The sequence below is a fragment of the Danio rerio genome, chromosome 13 (genome assembly GCF_052040795.2).
Source record: "Danio rerio strain M-AB ecotype USA chromosome 13, GRCz13ab, whole genome shotgun sequence".
Classification (NCBI taxonomy): Eukaryota; Metazoa; Chordata; class Actinopteri; order Cypriniformes; family Danionidae; genus Danio; species Danio rerio.
In genome coordinates this window covers 46,700,635-46,726,359 of record NC_141033.1, presented here as the reverse complement: position 1 = coordinate 46,726,359, position 25,725 = coordinate 46,700,635, and the positions used below count along the sequence as shown (strand labels likewise).

The window sequence follows — 25,725 nt, the reverse complement described above, 5'->3', positions numbered from 1 at the left end:
GCACCCCAATGATCTGTTTGTAATTGGATTGATGGTTCGGTGAGATGCAAAAACATTGATGTAAACACCTTAATCGATCTTGATCTGAATTAAACTTTGATTGAATTGGAAATGGTTTATACACAACAGGCTCATTCTGAAAATGTAGCCCTATATAAATTTCTGGAGATTACGAATTATGTTGCCAGAAGTATGTATGGCTGCATTTCATCTTTAAAACGGACCCTACGAGACGATATTACGCCGTTCCTTTTCCAGCTACCATTTGAGTGCAGTGAGAAGTTGACTAATGATGGGGTTCGAGTCCGGTGAAGAACAGTTCCAGAAAGCACGGTAGACAAAAACAAAAGGTAAAAGATAAAATAAACAAGTGAATAACAGGGTGTGAATGTGGTCAAATCGTGATAGAAAATCAGCGTGAAAAAAAACGTGATAAAAATCAGGTGAGGGCTTTTCTTTTTTTGAATTGCTTTTGAAAACACGGTTTCAGGGAAGTGAGTGGGCGGGTCAATCTGTGCTTTTGAAAACACTATTAGTTGGGTTTAGGGAAGGAGGAGGGTGGGTCATTTGATCGATAAGTTGAACTATTTAACAGCGCTCAAACCAGCGACCTTATTGTTGTTAGGTGATTGTGCTACCCACTGCGCCACCGTGCTGCCCGTAACCCAAATATACTTTTGTAAATTATCTCTACAAATAATATAATTAAAATAAAATAAATATTAGAACCTAAAAGTAAGACCTGAATTGAAGAAAATATGAAAATAACAAATAAAACATCTAACGGCAAAAAGACAGAGGAGGTGAAGTGAAAATAATACAATCATTTCATTTCCTTTTATTTCATTTTCTTGTCGGCTTAGACCCTTTATTAATCCGGGGTCACCACAGCAGAATGAACCGCCAACTTATCCAGCAAGTTTTTACGCAGCAGATGCCCTTCCAGCGGCAACCCATTTCTGGGAAACATCCACACACACATTCACACACTACGGACAATTTAGCCTACCCAATTCACCTGTACCGCATGTCTTTGGACTGTGGGGGAAACCGGAGCACCCGGAGGAAACCCACGCGAAGGCAGGGAAAACATGCAAACTCCACACAAGAAACGCCAACTGAGCCGAGGTTCGAACCAGCAACCTTCTTGCTGTGAGGCGACAGAACTACCTACTGCGCCACTGCCTCGCCCAATAATACAATAATAATGTTAAATTCAAATTTCAAATCACAATTAAAACTAATGACTTTATTATCAGACACTATAACCTTCATAAAAACACAACAAGAATATTGTTTATATATCTACGTTAAACTTAAACTGTCTTAAACGCAAAAAGTTTAATTGGAGTGCATAAAACGCATACAAATGAATATTTGAAGCAGATGTTTAGATTAAATGTAGACAATGTTTAGAGTAAATGTAAACAAAAAAAAAAACTTGTAAAAGTATTCAGTTCATTCAGATTGACCAAAATTTGTGCACATAAACATAGTCGATGTCACATGATACTTCGGAAATCATCCTGATATAAAAAACGTTGTCATATTTAAAGCTGACAAACCATCTATAGAAGAAACATGTCTCATTATGCATCAGACACCTTCTTATGAGCACCCCATACTTGTTGGAAAACATTGTGCAATACTAAGTGTGCTTCACAAGTGTATGTGGGCTTGACAAACCACCTGTAAGAGACGCAAACTCTCCTTTTCGAATGGTTTTTAATCAGTAATACTATAAAATTAAAAAAATGTTAAACCTTTCAAACAAGCTTTTCTAACACATTGAGCTTTTTATTAATTCACTTTAATGAATGCTCTTATAGTGCATTCAGATGTGAATTGCCTTTCTGCATCTTGGTTGTTCAATTGAGTTTCACATTTTGGCATTCTCAATACAATTTAATAAGTTGGACAAAGTGGGTTAAGGTTTTGCGAGTTACAGTGTTATGGCCAACAGCAGTTATAGTTTCTGCTGGTAAATGCTAAAACTAATCCATTCATTAACACCCATTCAAAGGTTTCAGTGAGCTGAAAGTACACAATATGAGAATTATAATGAGGATGAATAGGCAAGAAAAAAATGAAACAAGGGTGCGAGGGGAAAAAGTAAAGTAAAAATAAAGAATATGTTCAGTCTCATGAGAATATTCCAACAGAATAAGAAAGCGGTAGCAGATCCTCAAACCTCGAGGCGAGAGAATCACCTTAAAAACAGGCATGGAGGAAGACAAAGTGATGAAGGTGATGGAGTGGATAAAGGACTAAGGGACGAGGGGCGTGAGTTTGAGCGCAGGGCGACGGTGATGTGAATTAGCTGTAGTTGGGTGACTGCAGGGATTAGGACACCTGCAGAAAAAAAGAGCTGCTGTTTAGATGAGGATATAGTATTTTGACAGCATGATCCTTCATGGCCCACCACCCTAAACACACACACAGTCACACGCATACGATGGTGTTGTTGATTTCCAGGGATTTGCCTGTGTCGATGGAGACATGCTCTGCCTGCACAGACAGTGTTCTTTTACAGTGTCTTGGTGACTGTGTCCTGTTCATTCACTTTTGTGCTTGACGCTTTTGTTCCTGGTTTCAAAGATGGATTTGTAAGATTTTATAATGAGATCTCATTGCTTAGCGTTGGTTAATTAAGTAAAAGAAATTGAGGGACCTTGTATCACCCTCAAAGGGCTAGTTCCCTCAAAAAATAATATTCTGTCAGGTTAGAGTAAATGGCTTTCTTTTTTGTTAAACACAAAAGTAGATATTTTGAAGAAAGCTGAAAACCTTTGACCAGTCCATCATTCTGAGAGTATAGGTAAATAGTGAGTGCATTTTTATTTTGGGGGTTTTTCACTTTTCCTTTAAGGGATTTATTTTCCAATAACAATCAGATGTATGTAAATCACCCCTCTTATCACATGGCTATTTCCAACATCAATTCCTACATAATTGGAAGTTCCACATTGATTTGAATTGAATTATTATATAATGCCAATCAACACAAAGCAGTTGTTAGAAAGTGGCAAGCTCAAACTAGACAAACAATCAGAATATAAGTAGTAATTTTTACTTTTACTTACTTTTAACGAAGAGGTTTACTATTCATAATTATTGATGCAAGATATATTAATTTAAGATGTTTTACATTGGTTTACCTGTATGATACTATTGCCCGTTCTTCTTCTTTTTCTACTACTACTAATACAAATAATAAATGTATGTGTGTGTGTTTGTATGTGTGTGTGTATATATATATATATATATATATATATATATATATATATATATATATATATATATATATATATATATATATATATATATATATATATATATATATATATATATATATATATATGTGTGTGTGTATGTGTGTATATATATATAAACAAAAACATTAAATACATTATATGTATTTGTGAATGTTGACATGAATGTTTTTGTGTCAATACTCAAAGCAATCTATTAAAGTGTATATAATAAATGCAAGACAACAAACAGCAATATTAATAAATAATTTTCAATGCTTGATTTTCAAAAAAGGACAGCGAAAATAAAATGGCAGCAGCAAATGTTTGTATATAATCATGAAACCTGCGAGACATAATATTTGTCCCCAAAGTGCTGTTAAAATTACTCCAGTCTACAGTCACGTGATCCATTAGAAACAATTTTTTAAAAAAATGTTAAAATATTTTTGCTATCATTTTTGATCCTAAAGATTGCCTGTTTCTAATCAAATGACTTCATTGATATTCTTTTGTATGGGTATAAGACCTTTAAACATTAAACATTTTTATGCTTCTCAGTGCATATCATTGAATTTTTTAGCTCATTGTAATAAACTGTACATTCAAAATCTAACTGCAATTCCGCATCCTGTTTGAACTCAGATCAAATTGTAGATTCAGATGTTTATTTAAGAAGATTTCATAATTTTTTTGGTTGAACTCAAGGTTTTGCTATTTAGTTTGGCCTAGTTAACCTTTACTAAATCATCTGGACACATAAAGGAAAATCTCTATTAACAGTCAATAAAAACTTTGACTATATTACAGTATATGCAACATACACAATTTAAGAGCAGCATCATTAGTATTACTATAAATAGAGTTTAGGCCTCCGACTTTTTAAGAACTCTGGAAAACTAATTTCCATTTAAGTTTGCTGCTTTTGACATCAGAGCTCAGGATAGTTTGACTCATTGGCTCAAGTTTGACAGACTAGTGGATATTCTTATTCATCATTGACAGGTAAGGCACAGAAAAGGGCCCTGGATAGGGCGATCCTTTTATTCAAACTGGGATGCAGCTGGATGAGCCAGAAGAAAGGTCATTTTTACTTTTGTGCTGCAACCAATCAGTGACTGATTGAAGCGATCTGTGCCTAATGCCATCCTGAACCATCAGAGCACCAAACGACCCATTTACTGCTGAACAGAAGCTCACATGCAAATCACCACCATCAGATACCAGGACAAAACTAGGACAGAGATCACAAACATTTTAATAAAATACAGAAGTGTTTACTCGTAGTAGATTTAGCATGTAAAAAAAAGTTATTACTGTATACACAAATTAATAAAGTGCAAAAACTATACACTACCTGACAAAAGTTATGTGGTCTATGCAAGTTTTAGGAACAGCAAATAAAAACTTGACTTCTAATTGATCATTTTGGTATTAGAAGTGGCTAATATGAAAAGAAAAGGCCTCTAGATTATGCTTACTTTACCAAAATAAAATATGATCATGACTTGATTTTGAATTATTTAATTAGCATAGTAAGGTCTGACTTTGCTTAGACAAAGTCTTGTCACTTAACAGAAATAATGTCCAGTATAGAACATAAAGGCATGCTGCAGTGGAAAGAGAATGAGTATTGTGTATGACTCCCATGAGCTTGGAGGACTGCATCCATACATCTCTGCAATGACTCCAAACTTAACTGATATCTGTGAGAATCTTGGGTCCATGTGAGTTTCATGAGGTCTTCTGCAGTATTTGTTAAGATTGGAATGCTGTTCAACAGATAATTTATCTGTTGCCACTTTTCTAAATGATCAACTACAAGTCAAATTATTATTTGTTGCTCTTACAACTGGGATCGTCGACAAGACTATTGTCAGGTAGTGTAGTTTCATAGCATATGCAACTTGTTTAAAATGCCATCTTAATATATTCTTGGCCTATCAAAATAAGCCATGGTTTCCACTACATTCATTTTTCCATGGCGGAATGGAACTCTTTAATAGCAGATTGTAAATGCACCAAAACGTATTAAAAGGTAAGAGAACCTTTCTGTAACTGTAGTCGTGCTGTGCGCTGTTTGTTTAACTCTTTAAGGTTACGTGCCGACTGACTGACTGACCAGCATGATCTCACGAGGAAACGTAAGTATTTTACGTTTTGTCAGTTTAGTGGCTAATTCTTACGAATTTGTAAAAAAGGAGTACGATTTTAAAAAGGAGGCATGGCACCCAACCCAACCCCACCCCTAACCCCAACACAGTCATTGGGTGATGAGCAAATTGCATTAAATTGTACGAATTAGATTGTACACAATTATAAAAATTGCCCAAGCACAGAGATTCGCATGCTTGTAGGCTAGTACATAAATGGGATCTCGAATTGCAATACTTCGCTCACAACATTTGTCATTGAAACAACGCCACAGGTAATTGGTAGATCTGAGTAAAAAAGGCCTGCCGCCACAGCTGGAAAAAATCCTAGAAGAAACACTGTAAGCTATAAAGAAAACAATTCTTTATATTTTATTCTTCCTGACATATAAGATTAGGTTACTACTATTTAAAATATCAATTTACAAACAAAATAAAAACAAACAAACAAATAAACAAATAAGGTAAGTAAATAAAGTAAATATTAAAATATTAAATAAATAAATAAATCAAATGTAATTTAAGGTAACAACTTGGCGTGGGTTTCCTCCTGGTGATCCGGTTTCCCCCACAGTCCAAAGATATGCGCGGAATAGGTGATTTGGATAAACTAACTAAATTGGCCATAGTTTATGAGTGTGTGTGAATGCAGGTGTATGTATGTTTTCCAGTACTGGGTTGCAGAAGGAAGGGCATCTACTGTGTAAAACATAAGCTGGATAAGTTGGTGGACTCCTGATGAATAAAGGTACTAAGCCGAAGGAAAATGGATAAATGAGATGTTTTAGGAATACTATCATAAACAAAAAACTAAACTTTTAAAGAATAAACAAACAAAAATTAATAAATATGTATAAATTAAATACATAAGAGTGAATAAAAGTAAGAGTAAATGTAAAAAAATAATACGATTCATCAAATGTGATTAATTATTTACTTATTTGGTTACAAAAATTACATTTGATACTTTTTGTAATAAGATACTATTTATGTCAGCTTGGGAAAAAATCTTATAATGAGATGTTTTAGAAATGATATTATAAGCAAAAATCAAAACAGTTAAACAAAACAAACAAATAAATAAATAAACAAACACTTAAACAAATAAATAAATAAATAAATAAATAAATAAATAAAGTCAGTAAATAAAATAAAATAAAGATGATTTATATAATGTAATTAATTATTTACAAAATTCACATTTGATACTTTTCATAATAGTATGCTAATATACAATATGTCAGCTTGGAAAACAAATCTTATAATGAGATGTTTTAGAAATGCTATTATAAACAAAAAACGAAACAGTCAAACAGATAAACAAGCAAATAAATAAGGGTGTCACGGTGGCACAATTGCCTCACAGCAAGATGGTCGCTGGTTAGAGCCCTGGCTGGGTCAGTGGGTGTTTCTGTGTGGAGTTTGCATGTTCTCCCCATGTTCGCATGGGTTTTTTTTCGAAGGGTTTCCCCCAGTCCAAAGGTGTTTATAAGTGAATTGAATAAGCTTAGTTAGTTATAGTGTATGTGTGAGAATGCAAGTGTGTATGGGTGTTTGCCAGTGTTGAGTTGCATAAAACATATGCTGGATTAGTTTGAGGTTCATTCTGGTGTGGTGACCCCTGATTAATAAAGGGACTAAGCCGAAAAGAAAATGAATGAATGAATGAAGGAATGAATGAATGAATGAATGAATGAATGAATGATAAATAAATAAATAGATAATTAAATAAATAAATAAATAAATGATATCAAGTGAATAAATACAATAAAATAATACGATTTATTAAATGTTATTATTTATTTACTCATTTGTTTACATAAATTACATATGATACTTTCCGTAGAACGCTATTTTATGCCAGCTTGGGAAACAATCTTATAATGAGATGTTTTAGAAATGCTGTTATAAACAAAAAACAAAACAGTTAAACAAAACAACAACAAAAAAAGAAGAAAAATGGCAGAAGAAGAAGCTGTCTGGCAGTAATGCGAGTGTCGGGTGTGAAGTCGAGCCTCTCGGGCGGCACTGCTGATACAGAGACTCCACAGATCCCGCTCTGTGCTTCATTTGTTCAGCTCATTAAATATTGAGCAAGTGGCAGATTTGTGTGATTGCCAATAAAATGCCTCTCTTACACTGTGAAATGCCTGGAAGCACGGAAAACGCCACACACACACACACTCATCCATTCTCTAAAACACGCACGCACACATAAGCACGCAATTATATCCATCCTTCCATTATAAGACTCAAGGACTTAAGAGGCGGTTATTTCATATTTTACGACTGTATTTTCACGTTAAAGTCTATTCACCGGTCACTGGCTGTCAGTTTGGTAGGCCAGGCATGCAGTTCTCTAGAGTCTTCATTATGGGTTGATAAATCACCATCGATTAAACATATATATACAATGTTGCATGTACATACATGTTTTGAGCAGTAAATGTGCAATACATGAAACGTATACGGTCAAAAAAACTGTTTACACAAAGAAGAAAACATGCTATGTGACATGCATTATTAATCAAAGCAGCAAATGAAAATATAATGTTGAAAAAAAAAAACACAAGGAGTTAGGGGATATGATAAAGTTGCAGGTCAAGCTAAATAATGTAGAGTTTTAAAGCTAACTTTGATGTTGGTTTGAAATCGCCTTGAGAAAACTCTACTTGAGGCTCACATGTGTAAAAATATGTTAAATTCACATTAGAAATATGGGCAAAAAGTGGTTTGGGAACTCATAAATATGTTAAATTTTCATTTAAAAAGACATTTGATACGTTTGAAGGTTTTATTTAGCCTCATTTTTACATGGTTAACATATTGTTATGATAAACTAGCAGGATGCTAGCATGAATCTGGATATTAATAGCATGTTTTAGCATGATCAACATAAATACAACTAGAATGAGTTGCTGCTCACGTGCTTCTAAGATGATTTAATATGTCTCTATCTTATTTAGAGTATTATTAGCCTCTATTAACATGTTGCTGTCTTAAATCAACATTTTTGCTAGTACTGACTTTTTGTTTATGTGTTTATGCATGGGTTAACAGTGACATGTTTTTAGTACAGGTAATGCTGTTCATGCCAACGCGCAGATAAATTGCCCATAAATAGAAGCTTGACCATTGGAATTTACGCTATTCAATCTGCTTGATTCGCGTGACAAATTTACTTCACAACAGACAGGGATTCGTGTGATAGGCAGGGCTTCTTTCTGCCTGCTGACTCTAGCTTTGTTGCTAAATGGCTAACATGGACTTTATTCAGAAAGTAACTGTGTGTATGTGCTTTTCGGAAGGCTGAAAAACGGCGCCGATTCAGTTGGAGCAGTGTCTAGGTCCACTAGATCCTTTTAGAGGTGCACCCAGCTCATAAACTCCTCCAGGACCGAGTTTGGACACCACTGGTTTACAAGGACAACAATAATTAGATTTTATTGTGATTAAGACTAATTTATACTAAATTAATACTATAATTGAGAGTTTAACATGTAAACATAGATTTTTAATTTAATTAGATTTAATTTTATTTTTAATTTAATTAGATTAACGTCCTAATCGAACTAAAAAGATACCGAATTAAGACGTGGAGTATGCCGATTTTAGTCGCATTATTGAAGTGCAGTACAGACAGTCTCATGGCGAAAGCTATAGGTGACCTATTATTTAAAAGCGGAACTAACTTTACGTCTCCAAGCTTGTGAAAAAAAATTTAATTAAACAATAGCATACGTTAATTATTTTAATTTATAGTAGATTATTTATTAAGAATCTGTACTGTATATGTACCGGTTGGTCAGAACATTTCTGCAGTGATTTGCATGTGTCAAATTGTAAAAGTAGACTTTTCAAGAAAAATGTAAAATAAATAAACAAACAATATCCTGCTTAATAATAATAATAATAATAATAACAATCATCATCATCATCATCATCATCATCATTAATATTATTATTAAAGTAGGATTTTTTTTTACATTTCCTAATAAATAATAAATATAAAATGTTATTTATATGATTTATATATGATATTAAAACAGAATTACCTTTTGTAAGTGATTTTATGTTTTAGAATAAAATATGTAATGTTCAACTCCTCAATAAAATTTGTAAAGGAAGCACAGGCCCTATATGTGCCATTTACATATATTTCAATTAATATGGAAAGTGAGAGCATGTTTTTACCAAAACTAATATTGGATTTTTTTTTTAATGCATGTTTATGTAACACAATATAATTTTCACAAATAAATTTTGGGGTTCTTCTCTAAAGAAGTTGTTACTCCATCCCTTTTAGAGCATCATTCTGTGTGTTTTACGTTATAACTAACATGGTTCAAATGATGGATCATCGACAGAGAAACTTCGGGTTTTGGGAAACACTTGTCACAACATTGTTCTTTTCCCAAACAGTGTTACGTCCTTGTTTGGGAAACATACCCCTGGCTGGGCTGGTCAAACTGGTTTTAGCTGGTCGTCCCCAAAGACCAGGATGGAAATGGAGGAAACCAGCCAGGAAATAGCCAAAAACCATCTAAAACCAAGCTGATTTTTCAGCAGGGTAATGTGATTAGCATATATAATCACATTACCCTATATATAAATTATATATATATATATATATATATATATATATATATATATATATATATATATATATATATTATATATATATATATATATATATATATATATATATATATATATATATATATATATATATATATATATATATATATATTCTTTTTTATACACTCAAATTTGAAAGTGTACCTTTTAGGTTCTGCGTGGTTTAGCTGGCTGTAATTAATTTTGGTGGTTCCTGGACATGTCTGTAATTATAGGAAAAAAAAAATGTCTCTACCATAATCTATGCAAATGTTATTTGTTAGCCAGCACAGATTTTAATAAAGTGTTTGTAATCTACTCACAGCAAAGCACCAAAATAGATTAAAACATGTTTTTTGGTCAATAAATAAAATTAAATATTGTGCAAATACAAGTAAAACAAGTACAGTAAATACCCAAGTCAATCACAATATGTTTACACTGCATTTATATTCTTATGGAATGGAAACTACAACATGCATATACAAAAAGGTCAGCCCCACACGCACGCACAAACGCGCGCACACACATGCACACGCACATATAATCAATGTTCACATCTTTTTGGCACTGATGTTTCATTTTGTGTCATTAGCAAATCCTGACAGTAGGCAAAAGAGGGTCTGAACGGTTGCATGCTGTTAGTAAATCTGTCTCCGAGTGTTTAGCCATCATCATCACATTGACAATCACAAACACACTGCTGCTCTTTCATGTCATTGACACACCGCAGCAGATAAACCCATGTTTGATCCGTTGTGGGACGTTTAGGTGTTAACGGATTAGTTCTGGCATCAGAAGCGAATCAGTGTGTGTGTGTCGTTTTCAGAGCCTGTGACTTGTTACACACTGTGTTTCCCCCTGAGGTGCAACAAAACACTGGTGAAGGACAGAGAAACTGTCTTTTTATGTGCCGGCTCTCCCGCTGCGGTCACTTTCTCTCTCTCTAGGGTCCTTAAAGCTGGTCGGCAAAGAGAAAACCACAGGGAGGACAACAAATGATGTCATCAGAATAAATATACAGTATATTTAACTGCAGATACAGATGTCTGGCTGACATTTAGGTTGCTTTATCAGCACACCTGTCATGAGCTTCCTTAAGGCTGTTTCAATATATAGTACAAGTCAAAATTTTTAGCTCTCCAGTATTTTTTTTCTCTCTTTTCAATATTTCCCAAATGATAATTAACAAAGTATGGAATTTTTCAACCCCAAGCTCACTATTGATACGTACCAGTGGTGTAGTTGGGTTTATACCAACACAATCTCACGGCAATTCGTAACTTTTTTATTTAGTGGCTAATTCGTATGAATTCGTACGATCTAATTCGTACAATTTAGTACGATTTGCTTATCCCCCAATGACGGTTGGGGTTAGGGGTGGGGTCAGGTGCCACGCCTCCTTTTAAAAAATCATACCATTTTGTACGACTGAACTCGTACGAATTCGTACGAATTAGCCACTAAACTGGCAAAACAAAAAATACTTATGTTTTCTCGTGAGATCAGGCTGGTTTATACGCACGTATACTTCGTAAGCCTACTTTTTTCCACAAGCTGTTTGGGTTTTATAACTTCTGAGGATCAATAACTGCGGATACCCTGGGTATACTCTCTTGTTTTACTGATTAAACTTTGCTAATGTATGTGTATTCACATCCCATGTAACTTAAATGTTTTTTTTTTTTTACTTTTATCTTAATTTGTTGCAATTGGAAAATTTCTTGAGAGTTTTTCGAAGGCGAGTGAACTGATCAATGTTTCTCTGAAACATTCGGGTAAAACTATAAAACAGCATGGACATCGCTTTAGCCCACCCCATTTGTCTTTTTAGCTTTTGTGGTTACCTTGTACACTGTACACTATAAAATGATCGTCTCAGACCTCTTTAAATTTGAAATAAAAGTGGCTGCAGTTACACCTAAATTAAAATATACTACCACACTGACAGATATTAAGAACAAGACCGTTTGAAGATTTTAAACATGTGCGAATGGAGCATTGATATACAGTAGGCGATGTGTCTGAATGGAAACAAACTTAACTGATAAAAGACCACCAAAAAGTCCACCATTCTCCAATTCTCGTACAGTTCTCCCAACAAAAATGCTTGCTGCAAACCAACATCTTTGCTGTATCGGCCAGGACAGCATCGCGGGGAAAAACATGCAAGTAACCCCATGGATCATGGAAACAAAGACATATGACAGTCATTGGGTCTCACAGCTTGGCAGACCAGCCTTGCCTTCGGAAAGCACGTGCTCTCATGAATGATAAAAAAGCAGAGTCTTTTCAGGATAAGAAATCTTCGCTATGAATGATTATGAGAAACCGACCTGTCATCACTCCACTAGCAAATTCGTGCTGCGTTACTGATTTTGATCCCACCCCAAATATCTGGGGCTGACAAAAAAGCAGACAGGTGCTAAAGTTGTCTTAACTGATGCTCAACACATACAAATCTGATAAAATCTCAAAAAAAAAAAAAGTACTAAAGGGTGTCTTGAACCTTTAATGTCTGTGTAAAATCAAAATTGAAAATATTTGCTTGTAAATTAATCCACTGAAAATGTTGGTTTTGCTAATGTTCAAACAAAGCCTGACCGATTTCGAGTTTAGAGTGGTGAAGCTTCTTTGTTGACTTCAGTTTGATGGCTTTAGCTACAATGTTCTTAGCGACACCCTTCTTACCGCTAGTTTTGTATAATAAAATGATGCACAAAAACGAAGTTGGAAGTACATCAACATACAGAAATCTTAGCAACTTCCAGTTCACATGGAGATTAATGACCATGTAAAGATGCGATATTCTAGAAAACAGATCTGGAATGACTATCATTCTCTTTCTATGGCTGAAAGGGTCATCCGTTTGACCATCATCTGTACAACCTGCTGTCTGAGTGTTTCAGTCGATTTAAAAAAGCTGATAGGTTCATATGTCAGCTCATTTTCCTTTTGGTTTCCTGTTCTCTCTGACAGCCTTTTCCTTTTGGATTGATCAAGCTCTTTTTTTTTCTTTTCTTTTTTTTTTTTTGAGGCCCAGTCCTCACAGGTAATGACCACTTTCAACATTTTTCCACCACTTTTCAGCTGTGCAGAAAATAGCTGCACTTATGTAGGTAGGGTCTTTCTCTCTCACTCTCTCTCTTTCGTACAACACTGTTCTTAAACGCCTGACCAAAAACACTGGCCGGCCCAGATGAGCTCTATATAACACAAAATGGTGGTGTCTGGACATCAGGCCTTCACTCAACACAAGCACTGTCATTTCTCCACTCATCATCCTCATGCACACATATCAGTCCCATCCCGTCAGTGACTTATGACTGCCATACTTAAATCTCTTAAATGGACATATATGAATATTATGTCAGCAAAAAAAATAAAAAAATAAATAAAATAATGTCAGCAACTGAATTTTAATAAGGTAAAGACAAGTAAGGACCTTCCTTAGGATACACTCAAAAATATGTTTTCCCATAATACTTATTTAAAAAAGAGCTGATTCAGCTTAACTCTTACGTTTTTGGGACAACTTAATTGTTTTGTGTTCATTCATTCATTTTCTTTTTCACATTTTCGCTTTATTATTTTGGCTTCACCACAGCGGAATAACCACCAACTTATTCAGCATATGTTTTACACAACGGATGCCCTTCCAGTGGCAAGGGAACATCCATACAACTCTCATTCACACACATACACAACAGACAATTTAGCCTACTCAATTCACCTGTACCACATGTTTTTGGACATGTGGGGGAAACCAGAGCACCCAGAAGAAATCCACGCCAACACGGGGAGAACATGCAAACTCCACACAGACCCAACCGAAGCTCAACCAGTGACCTTCTTGCTGTGAGATGCCTTGTTTTGTGTTCATTTCAGTTTAATTTTAACTTAACCGATTTGTGTTGACACAACGTGAAGGAATCACTGCATAGATGATAATGCTAATGGATGATAACGTTCCAACTAGTAACAATTCATGAACAGCTGTACACAACCATATTTATATGTTTTTCTGCCACACTGCTGTTTCTGAGTGTTTGGCACCATTTTGTGACTAAATAATATGGAGGTTAGTGTATGCTCCATTCAGCAGTTTTCATTTCTGTCAGCTTTGGCTTTAATTAAACTAATAATAAACGATTAAAGTTCAGAACAATGTTTCCTTGATGTTCTTTATCAGAGCTGATGTATATTTACACAGCTATATTTCCACAAAACATAATAAATAGACACAAAACATTGTTCTATACAATACTCTTCCAAAAAATTGCAGACTTCTGGATTATTCTACATCATTGTGTAGTATAAATAGAATATCTAGTGCATACACGCTAACATATATATATATATATATATATATATATATATATATATATATATATATATATTTTTTTTTTTTTTTTTTTTTTCTTTTTTACAGAATAAGTGTGGGGCTGCGCAGTGAGTAGCGCTGTCGCCTCACAGCAAGTAGGTCGCTGGTTCAAGCCTCGGTTGGGTCAGTTGGCATTTCTGTGTGGACTTTGCATGTTCTCCCTGTGTTGGCATGGGTTTTTTCCGGGTGCTCCAGTTTTATACTCCAAGCACATGTGCTATAGGTGAATTGGATAGGCTAAATTGTGTATGGTATATGTGCGTGAATGACTGTGTATGGGTGTTTCCCAGTGATGGGTTGCAGCTGAAAGGGCATCCACTGCATAAAACATTTACTAGATAAGTTGGTCGTTAATAAAGTTGGCAACCCCTGATTAATAAAGGGACTAAGCCAATAAGAAACTGTATAAATGTAAGAAGTGCACTTTAAATACCCGGATGATGCACTTTTTTAACAGTAAAAAAAAAAGTGCAAAATGTTGAACAAATCACACACTTAATGCTTGCAGTTTTGCTGACGTAGCAGATAAACCACAAAGCAAAATTCTCCTACGTGAGTGATTTTGCAGCCTCTTGATAGTAAATACGGTTGTGCTCATTTGGTAGTTTGGTCATTTATTTTACTAACTGTTTGCATAATTTGGCAACCATGAAAAAAACATCGCCTTGAAAACGTTTTGAATTTTATTACTACATTTATTATTTATATTATGTAGTAGGGCGAGGCAGTGGCGCAGTAGGTAGTGCTGTCGCCTCACAGCAAGAAGGTCGCTGGGTCACTGGTTCGAGCCTCGGCTCAGTTGGCGTTTCTGTGTGGAGTTTGCATGTTCTCCCTGCATTTGCGTGGGTCTCCTCCGGGTGCTCCGGTTTCCCCCACAGTCCAAAGACATGCGGTACAGGTGAATTGAGTAGGCTAAATTGTCCGTAGTGTATGAGTGTGTGTGTGGATGTTTCCCAGATATGGGTTGCGGCTGGAAGGGCATCCGCTGTGTAAAAACTTGCTGGATTAGCTGGCGGTTCATTAAGCTGTGGTGACCCCAGATTAAAAAAGGGACTAAGCAGACAAGAAAATGAATTAATGAATTATTTAGTTAAAAAAAATGTAATGCTGTGTTCACACCAGACATGGAACGCACGGATAAATCGTGCTATTCACATGTAAACAGACGCATGAACATTTAAGTTTACTCGATTTATTCGCGTGTCAAAATCTGCTTCATTTGCGCGTCAAGTTTACTGAGCAATAGACGCGGATTCACGTTCTGGCCAGGGCTTCTGTCTGCCCGGTGACTGTAGCTTCGTTGCTAAATGGCTAACATGGATTTTATTGAGAAAATAACTTTGTTTGTGCTTAACGAAGGCTGAAAAATAGTGCCGAGTCCACTAGATGCTTTCACAGGTGCACCCAGCTCTGTGAGCTTATAAACTCCTCCAGAAACATAACCTGGATGCTGGAAGCATTCAGCGGTGCTTCTGACTGTGCTGAGCCCAGTTTAATGAACTGTTGCCGGTGTGTGCAGGAGGATCCCTCAGGACACCAACAACAGGCGCTACGTCATAATCACTCCCACAAGTGCAAGCTCCTGATTGGTAAACACGTTGACGTTTCTTCCGCGTCTCTAGTGAGCACAGCATAAGTGTCACATTTGGGATGACAATAAACTCTACACCAGGGATTTTCAACCGTTGGGCCTCAGCAATCATGCAGGTGGGCCGCCAGGCAGCTTAAAATTAACTCTTAATATTATACTATAATTTTTGGATTTCATTATTAATATGCTATATTAAAATGGTCAAAGAAATGCACTTTCTCCCCTTCTCTGGTTGAAACTCTGCGCAACAGCAGCCTCATAATCGCGTCTGCAAATACTACATGTAAGTCTGTTCATTCGCAAACTATGCATAAAGTTGAAGTGAAAGTCTCTGTTTGCAAATTGTTGTGTGACCTATTTAATATTTCTGCATAGTTGTCCAAATGAATGTCCTGTGAGTGTTCTATAACGGACGTGTGCTCATACAGGAGGATCTAGCGAGGCTCAATGGTGTTTCTGCCATAGAATGTAAAATAAACTTACATATGAGCTTCAGACGGGTGAGTGTATAAGTTAATAAGTATATACAATTGAAATCAGAATTATTAGCACTCCAAAATTATTAGCCCCTCTATATTTTCCTCCCAATTTTTTGTCAAATGGATTTCACATTTCTAAACATAATAGCTAATAACTAATTTCTGATAACTGATTTCTTTTATCTTTGCCATGATGACAGTACATATTATTTTACAAGACATTTCACAAGATACTAGTATTCAGCTTAAAATGACATTTAAAGGCTTAACTAGGTATATTAGGCAAGTTAGATGAATTATGCAAGTCATTGTACAGTAGAATAATGGTTTGTTCTGTGGAAAATTGAAAAACAAATAACGCTTAAGGGGGCTAATAATTTTGACCTTAAAATGGTTTTAAAAAATTAAAAATTACTTTAAATCTCGCCGAAATAATACAAAGACTTTCTCCAGAAGAAAAAAAAAATATTATAGGAAATACTGTGAAAAAAGTCCTTGCTCTGTTAAACATTATTTGGGGAATATATTGAGGCAAATAGATTTGACTTTACTTTAATTTACTGTAAATACATAGTGTAATGTTGTATCATTTGGGATGCAACTTCCCTCTCGCTCTCTTTCTCTCTGGTGTTCTAGGATCTTATGACAGCGGTGGGATATTTCTCTCTGACCAGTGTCTCGCTTCAGCTCCAGTTTGACAGTCGAGAGCATTTGAGAGAGACCGCCATTGTTTGTGTGACATTTGGGATGACTTTATGTTGGAAAGTGAATATGAAGACGAAAAGTTAGAAACACGTCAAACCAGCGCATGAGGATCAAACAGCCTGTCTGGATAAAACACCACAAGAGACTTACAGTCAGGACTAGACTGAAATATTTCGTTGGTTTAAATATAACAAAAACATATAGTTAAAGTCAGAATTATTATCCCTCCTGAATTATTAACCGCTTAAAATGTTTTTTTTTTTTTTTTAAGTTAAAACTGCTTTTATTCTAGCCGAAATAAAACAAATAAGACTTTCTCCAGAAGAAAAAAAATATTATAGAAATGCTGTGAAGAAAAAAAACTATTCCTCTGTTAAAAATCATAGGGAAATATTTGAAAAAGAAGACAAAATTCACTGCAGGGCTTATAATTTTGACTTTTACTGTATAATATTAATAATATACAGTATGAATGTCCACTTACTGAACTTTTTACACCAATAGGACTTCCCCTATCCCCAAAACCAGCGACAAAACATTGGCTTAACAAGGTGGTGATTGGTTTATTTCAGCATCTGGTGCCATTATGTCAATAGCAGGTCCTCAGTTCCTGTCCATTGCCGAATTTTGGTGATTTATTGTGAACCTACTGTATATTTCCAAGTTGAACCACAAGCATTGGATTGGGTTCAGGTGGATTTGACGGCCGGGGCATTAATAGAAATTCACCAGTATGTTCCATGACGAATCTGTGAATCTGGCATGGGCCATTGTGCTGTTGCTGTGAATGGGTACACTTTGTCCTCAACAATGTTCAGATACTTGACAGCTCAGGCATTGTGTCACTGGGGTAATGGGGCCTAAAATACCCCACATCGCTCAGTAAAACACCTTCACTGCCGGCCTGTGTTCAATCACCAGTTTCAAATTATTATTATTTTACTTTTAATTGTTATTATTTCATTTTTAGTAGAACTAATTGCAGTAGTTGTAAAAAAGTACATTTATTGAGCTTGAAAAAAAGTATTACTATTTTTATTATTATTATTATGAATCCTTTTGATTCTAGCCAAATAAAATAACTTTTTTACAATTACTGTAAATAATAATAATAAAAACAATTTTAATAATGTTTAAACAATATTTTATAATAATAACATTCTGAATTTTTTGCAGAATAAAATGATTTTTAATAAAATACAGTTAAAATAAAGTTGTTTTATGTTATGATCATTTGCAGTATTTTATTAAATATTTTATTCTGCAAAGAAATTCAGAATGTTATTATTAGTATTCAAATATTATTTAAAAATTATATTATTATTATTTTTAATACTATAACTACTACTACGACTACTACTACTACTAATAACAATAATAATACAATTAATAATAATACTGTTATAATCATTCGCAGCATTTTATTAAAAATTATTATTATTATTACAATTATTATTAATATAATTGTAATTATTATTTACAGAAGTTTGTAAAAAGTGATTTTATTTGGCTAGAATCAAAATGATTTATAATTTTAATAATAATAATATTAATTAATAATAATAATAATATTAATTATAATAAATGTTAGTATCCTTTGCAGTAGTTGTACAAAACAATTTCATTTAGCTATAATCAATATTAGTATTATTAATAATAACAAAAACAACAACAATATTATTATTATTATTATTATTATTATTATTATTATTATTATTATTATTATTTGCAGCAGTTATGAAAGTATTTTATTCAGCTAGAAACAAAATTAGTATTAATAACAACAACAACAACAACAACAACAACAACAATGTTTTTATCATTTGCAGTAGTTGTAAAAAAACATTTTCAGCTAGAATAATAGAATAACAACAACAACAACAATAATAATATAATTAATAATAATAATAATAATAATAATAATAATAATAATTTAATAATAATAATATTTGCAGTAGTTATTGTATTGCTAAAATCAAAATGCTATTATTATAATTATTATATATTTTTACATTCATTTTAATTTAATTTAATTTACATATATTTGAAGCAGAATTCAAACTCAAATTCAAATAAACACAAATAAAAATAATAGACTAAAATACAACACAAGAAGTCGCATAAACCAAACAATATAATAATTAAATTGAATAAATGAACAAAAAGACCAAAAGTTCTCATGAAAGACCTGATAAGAAAAATACAATATATATTTTAAATATTCCCCTTCATGTTCCTCAGTAAAATACTGGCATATGTGCTGTTGAAATAATTCATTTGTGGGTGAACTATTCAGCTTTCCTTTTATCAAGAGGCAGCTCCCGGCCACTGCTTTCAGGTCTGCTGTTCCAGAACATTCCACGGCTGGGGTTCATCTTTTCTGTAAAGCTCCTTAAATACCAAGTGTGTCATGAGAGCGGAGGGTGGAAATGAGTGAGCCATTCTGCCCTTTAATTAGTTCTACATTCATCAAATCCACAAAGTCTCCATTCAGCAGCTCTGCACAACACTGGCAAATGAGCACAGCACACACTCCTCAATGCTTTCAGAAGGGGCTTGGAGTGCTGCATTCAGATTGATTCACTATTTCAGCTTTTTTGTGTGTGAAATGGGCAAGAAGTCACACTTTTACCTTTGGTGCTCATAGTTTAAAAAAAGCTACAAGTTTTAATTTTCCATTAACTAACAGGTTCTGTATATCATGATTCACGTGTGTTTCTGTTTGTTTACGGTTGTGAATTGCATTTTGGGATGTTGATCTCTGCTCCGTCCACTTTTGCTGATGAAAAATCAACTGTGAAATTGATCAAAATGACTATTGTTGAAGTTTTAGTGGTTTGAAACAGTATATATTGTATATTCAAAGTTCCTTTCTCATAGATTGATTCCTTCACAAGTAGACAGAGCTTCATTCACCCTATTGGCTGTTACACTTTCCAACATGAGGGGTTCACGCAATTCGCATGTTAAGCACGTCAAACGCACAAAATGCTCAATTTGCGCCATGCTATTCTCGCAATTCACGTTAATTAAATCGCAGGACGCCTATTCGCACCTTTGCATGTTGACAGTAAAACATCGCTTTGCAAATGTTTATTATACCATTTGTTGAGTGTCCTCATAGAGCTTGATATAGCGATTGGACCCGGAAGCTGCTTTGCGTGATATCACACTCAACATGCCGAGAGAGAATTAAGTCTGTAAAAAAAAAAAGGAATGGCAGTTTATTACCAGGTTTTCGTGATGTAACAACACCAAACTTGACAACATATCAAATCAAATAAGTCAAATAATAGTCACTTTTCCAAAGCAGAAGTTGTTGGAGGAAAGATCAAGGTCCCACATTGCAATTTAAAAGCATAAATAAAAAAAAAAAAAAAAAAAGAATAAATAAAACTAAAATAAAATAAAAAACAATAAATAAATAGAACTAAAGTAAAATTAAAACAAAAATTAAAACAATAAATAAATAAAATATAAAACAAACAAACAAATAAAACTAAAATAAAATAAAAAATAGAACAATAAATAAATAAAACTAAAATAAATAAAAAATGAACAATAAATAAACAAATAAAACTAAACTTATATAAATAAATAAATAAATAAATAAATAAATAAATAAATAAATAAATAAAACTAAAATAAAATAAAAAACAATAAATAAATAAATAAATAGAACTAAAATAAAATGAAAACAAAAAATAAAACAATGAATAAATAAAATATAAAATAAATAAACAAATAAAACTAAAATAAAATAAAAAATAGAACAATAAATAAATAAAACTAAAATAAATAAAAATGAACAATAAATAAACAAATAAAACTAAACTTATATAAATAAATAAATAAACAAATAAATAAATAAATAAATAAATAAATAAATAAATAAATAAATAAATAAAATAAAAAAATAAAACCATCTGAGAACTATGAGGAAAGATCTCACAAAACCTTTCCAAAATATTTTTATTAAAGCATTAAAATCTCTTTAACATTTGCTTACATCGTGTTAAATGCAACTTAGGATCACAAAATAAGGTAACAAAATTTTTACTAATCTTAATAACAAATTATGATTTGCCACGAATCTTCAAACCACTACCCATTTGTCAGAACAAAGTTCTTAATAAATTAAAATGTAATGCAGTAATTTTCCATAAGCTTAGTCCTTTATTTATCAGGGGGCCACCACAGCGGAATGAACCGCCAACTTATCCAGCATATGTTTTACTCCCTTCCAGCTGCAACCCAGTACTGGAAAACACCCATACACTCACACGTCCACTCATTCACACACATACACTACGGCCAGTTTAGTTTATTTAATTCACCTATAGTGCATGTCTTTGGACTGTGGGAGAAACCGGAGCACCCAGAGAAACCCACGCTAACACTAGGTGAACATGCAAACTCCACACAGAAATGCCATTGAGCCACAGTATCACCAATATAATGCATATTTATGATAAATATATGTTACAAAAAATACAAACATTTATCAATATATTTCCAGTGATTATTTGAAACACTTTTAATTAGCTGTCTGCATTTAAAAATCACTTTTTTTTGTTCATTTAATTTAATGTGATGCCAAAATGTGACGTTTCGTCTTTGACAGCCATATTTGATTCAAAACTAAACTTGCTGAAATACAGCCCTGAAATTTACATATAAAAAGTATGAAGACATGTATCCCTCAGCAAAGTCATAAAGCAGAAGAAAGTAAATGGAAGTACACAGACAGGCGTTTCTCCTCTGCAATGCCTTCAGGAGTGTCGTGTTTGCTGAATTCCTGTTGTCTTATCTTCTTTACAACCAACACCACTGTGCTATAATGTCTCTCTAAGCCAGACAGACACAGCTGAAGTATAAACTCATATGATGTGTTTGGAGCAAAAACAATCCCAGATATGATTATTCCCATGCAAAGAACTCAAAAGCCTTAGACACAAAGCCAGCTACTGTAAACAAACAAAATAAATTATGTGAAGATAAATTGGAAAAACTTCATATAATTATTAGTTTCACAACAAACAAAACACTTTTGTTAACATAATATAATTATTATTCAAATTAGTGAATTAGTGAGCTGAAACAGTTCTTGAGTTTGTTGGGGACAACTCAATTGTTTTAATACAATTAAATTTGAAAAACTAGCTAAAAAGTAAAATAGTAAAAAAAATAAGCTAACTTAATTTCTTTATGTTGTCCCATTAAAAATCAATTTTGTGGATCTCTATATTGTTTTGTGTTTGTCGAAATAATAAACTAATCATTTGTCTGTAAAATAGCATCATCTATCTATCTATCTATCTATCTATCTATCTATCTATCTATCTATCTATCTATCTATCTATCTATCTATCTATCTATCTATCTATCTATCTATCTATCTATCTATCTATCTATCTATCTATCTATCTATCTATCTATCTATCTGAGCAATATTAATATCAGCGCTGTCTGTTTAGTCCTGACCACTTCTGAGCTGCAGAATGTTTAGCTCTACACTGTTGCCTGTTTAGCCCCGCCCATTTGCCACACTGCACTGGATAAATCACAAGAGAAGCAAAGGCATTTCCAAACAAAAACCAAGCAATAAAGATGACAGAAATCAATAAGATGCTTTACGGCGAATCATTTTTGCATTCCCTTCCTACTGATCTCAAATCTGAAACTAAAAGACGATGCTGTATGAGCTATATAGTAATGTCACACTGAACTATCTTGACTATCTTTTTATTACTGTATGTGTTCACTATTGCTTTTCCTGCTATTACAGAACATTCAGTATAAACCTGTTTGGGGGTTTTTATGCAACCTGCTCTGCTCTGAATGTGTCATGGGTCTTGCTGGTCATCGTTCTCTGCATATTGATCAGGCTAGTGTGAAGGACGCCTCTCTTTGAAGCTATTTTCTCCTGTGGCTTCATCAGTCAAACACTCATTAGCTGCTCCTGTGGAGACGGCCACACCATCAGCATGTGCTCAAAAATCAAGTCAGGCCCATTTTTATAGCACTTCTCACAATTTGAAAATGACCTTTATTTATTTTCAATTTCAAAAGTATCTTTAGAGAAAATCATAATTTAATTATTGCACATTGTAAAATTCTCTGACATTTTATTTGTTTTTAGTAGGGGCTACACAGTTGTAAGAGCAGATAATAATAACATGACTTCTAGTTGATCATTTGAAAAAGTGGCAGAAGGTAGATTTGTCTGATGAAGCATCTGTTGAACTGCATCCCAATCACCACAACAAATGCAGAAGACCTACTGGAACCAGAATGGACTCTAGATTCTCACAGAAACCAGTAAAGTTTGATGAAAAAAAAAACATGGTTTGGGGTTACATTCAGTATGGGGGCGTGCAAGAGATCTGCAGTATGGATGGCAACATCAACAGCCTAAGGTATCAAGACATTTGTGCTGCCCATTACATTACAAACCACAGAAGAGGGCAAATTCTTCAGCGGGATAGCGCTGCTTCTCATACCTCAGTCTCCATATCAAAGTTCTTGAAAGCAAAAAAGGTCAAGGTGCTCCAGGATTGGCCAGCCCAGTCACCAGACATGAACATTATTGAGCATGTCTGGGGCAAGATGAAGAAGAAGACATTGAAGATGAATCCAAAGAATCTTAATGAACTCTGGGAGTCCTGCATGAATGCTTTCTTTGCCATTCCAGATGACTTTATCAATAAGTGATTTGAGTCATTGCAGAGATGTATGCATGCAGTCCTCCAAGCTCATGGGAGTCAGACACAATATTCATTATTTTTCCACTGCACCATGACTTTATATTCTATACTGGACATTATTTCTGTTAAGTGACAAGAGTTTTGTCTAAGCAGAGTCAGACCTTACTGTCCTAATTAAATACTTAAAAATTAAGGCATGATTGTATTTTATTTTGGTAAAATGAGTGTAATCTAGAGGCCTTTGCCTTTTATATAAGCCACTTCTAATACCAAATAATCAACTAGAAGTCAAGTTAATATTGGCTGTTCCTAAAACTTGGATAGGCGACAACATGTCAGGTAGTGTACATTAATAAAATGCTGGCTTAAACTAAAACATTTAAACTTGAACTAGTTTTGCTTGAAATACATTAAAAGAAAATGCTAATGAAAATTGGCAAGGAAATATATAGATATGCATGTATGTATTTGTTCAACTTGATGTACTAAAATAAAAGTAAAAACCAACAAAAACAACTAAAAGACTCAAATGCTAAATCAAAACCTTTCACATATATAAAATACAAATTAATATCAAACAACAACAAAAATTCAAATAAATCCCCAGTTAAACAAATGTGTTTTTACTGGTTAATAAAATAAAATAAATAAATAAAATAAAATAAAAAAATTTAATTAAAAATAAATAAAATTAATTAATTAATAAATAAAATAATATAAACATAAATAAATAAAATTAAAAAAACTAAATACAAAACAAATTCAATAAAAATAATTTATAAATAAAATGAAATAAAATAAATAAACATAAAAAATTACATTACATTACATTACATATAAATAAAATACAAAAAATAAATAAATAAATAAATAAAAATAATTTATAAAATTAAATTAAAATAAAAAACAAAAAAATAAAATAAAACAAAACAAAATAAACAAATAATAATGATAAAAATAATTTAAATCTACTGAACTCTTAATGAAAATCTTCATTTTAACATGCTTAAAAATACATATGGTGAGTTTAAAATGTTAAGTAGAAACTAAACTTACATTGATTATTATGAATATGTGTGAATTACAATATAAATTATTTTCATGAATTAACCAGAATCAAAACAAGACACACTTCAGACTATCCAATCCAAGCCTAAATTAATACACAAACACCGAAAACATACACCAGGCGATCAAAAAGTGTCCCCACAGGGTTAAATTTTACTAGTATTGCTATAAGTGTGGGGACATTTGATCTTCACAACTTAAGGAATACAAGTTACACACACACACCACTCCATCTCCATCCAGCATTGTAATCTCCTTGAGTCTCTGATCAATCTGCAGATATTCATAGAATTGGTTTTCTTATGAAGCTTTTAACACAGTGTCCATCAGCGTCTCAACACCCCTGCGGTTGGTTTGAAATGAAAATGAGCTGCTTCTCAAGATTCTTTCCAAGAGTGAAGAAACAAAGGATGGAGAAAAACAAATATTGTTCATCAGCAGGGCGTCACGATGGGTTGAAGATACCGGAGCAGATTCAATCGTCAGATCAGACAACCTTGTAAAACAAGTGAACTGGCGGAAAGAAGGGCTGAGCAATAGAAAGAGACACGGAAAAGCTGCATGACCTCGAAACAAATGAGAGTTGTCCCTGAATCCACCTTCTTACAGACTGAAAAACAAGACTTTACCATCTACAAGGCAATAGGCGTACACTCGTTAGTGAGCTCATTGATTTTATTGAGCACACTGAATCTGAGCACAAATACTGGCATTTATTTATTTATTTATTTATTTATTTATTTATTTATTTATTTATTTATTTATTTGTT

The 25,725-nt window shown here is 33.4% G+C and overlaps 1 protein-coding gene across 14 annotated transcripts in view; it reads right to left on the bottom strand.

Moving 5' to 3' along the window:
- LOC147834296 (uncharacterized) overlaps window positions 1-25,725 on the bottom strand; it is a 340,821-nt gene that overhangs the window by 184,633 nt on the left and 130,463 nt on the right. For 2 of the 14 annotated variants that reach the window (XM_087279751.1, XM_087279750.1), the window contains one exon: window positions 20,283-20,378. The exons of 10 other annotated variants lie outside the window; for them this stretch is intronic. In XM_087279751.1, the coding sequence (XP_087135877.1) occupies window positions 20,283-20,302 (20 nt within the window). In that variant the 5' untranslated portion in view covers window positions 20,303-20,378. Of the gene's footprint in view, window positions 1-19,375; window positions 19,975-20,244; window positions 20,379-25,725 lie in introns of those variants that run through there. 2 more of the 14 variants (XM_087279753.1, XM_087279752.1) reach the window with 2 other exon arrangements.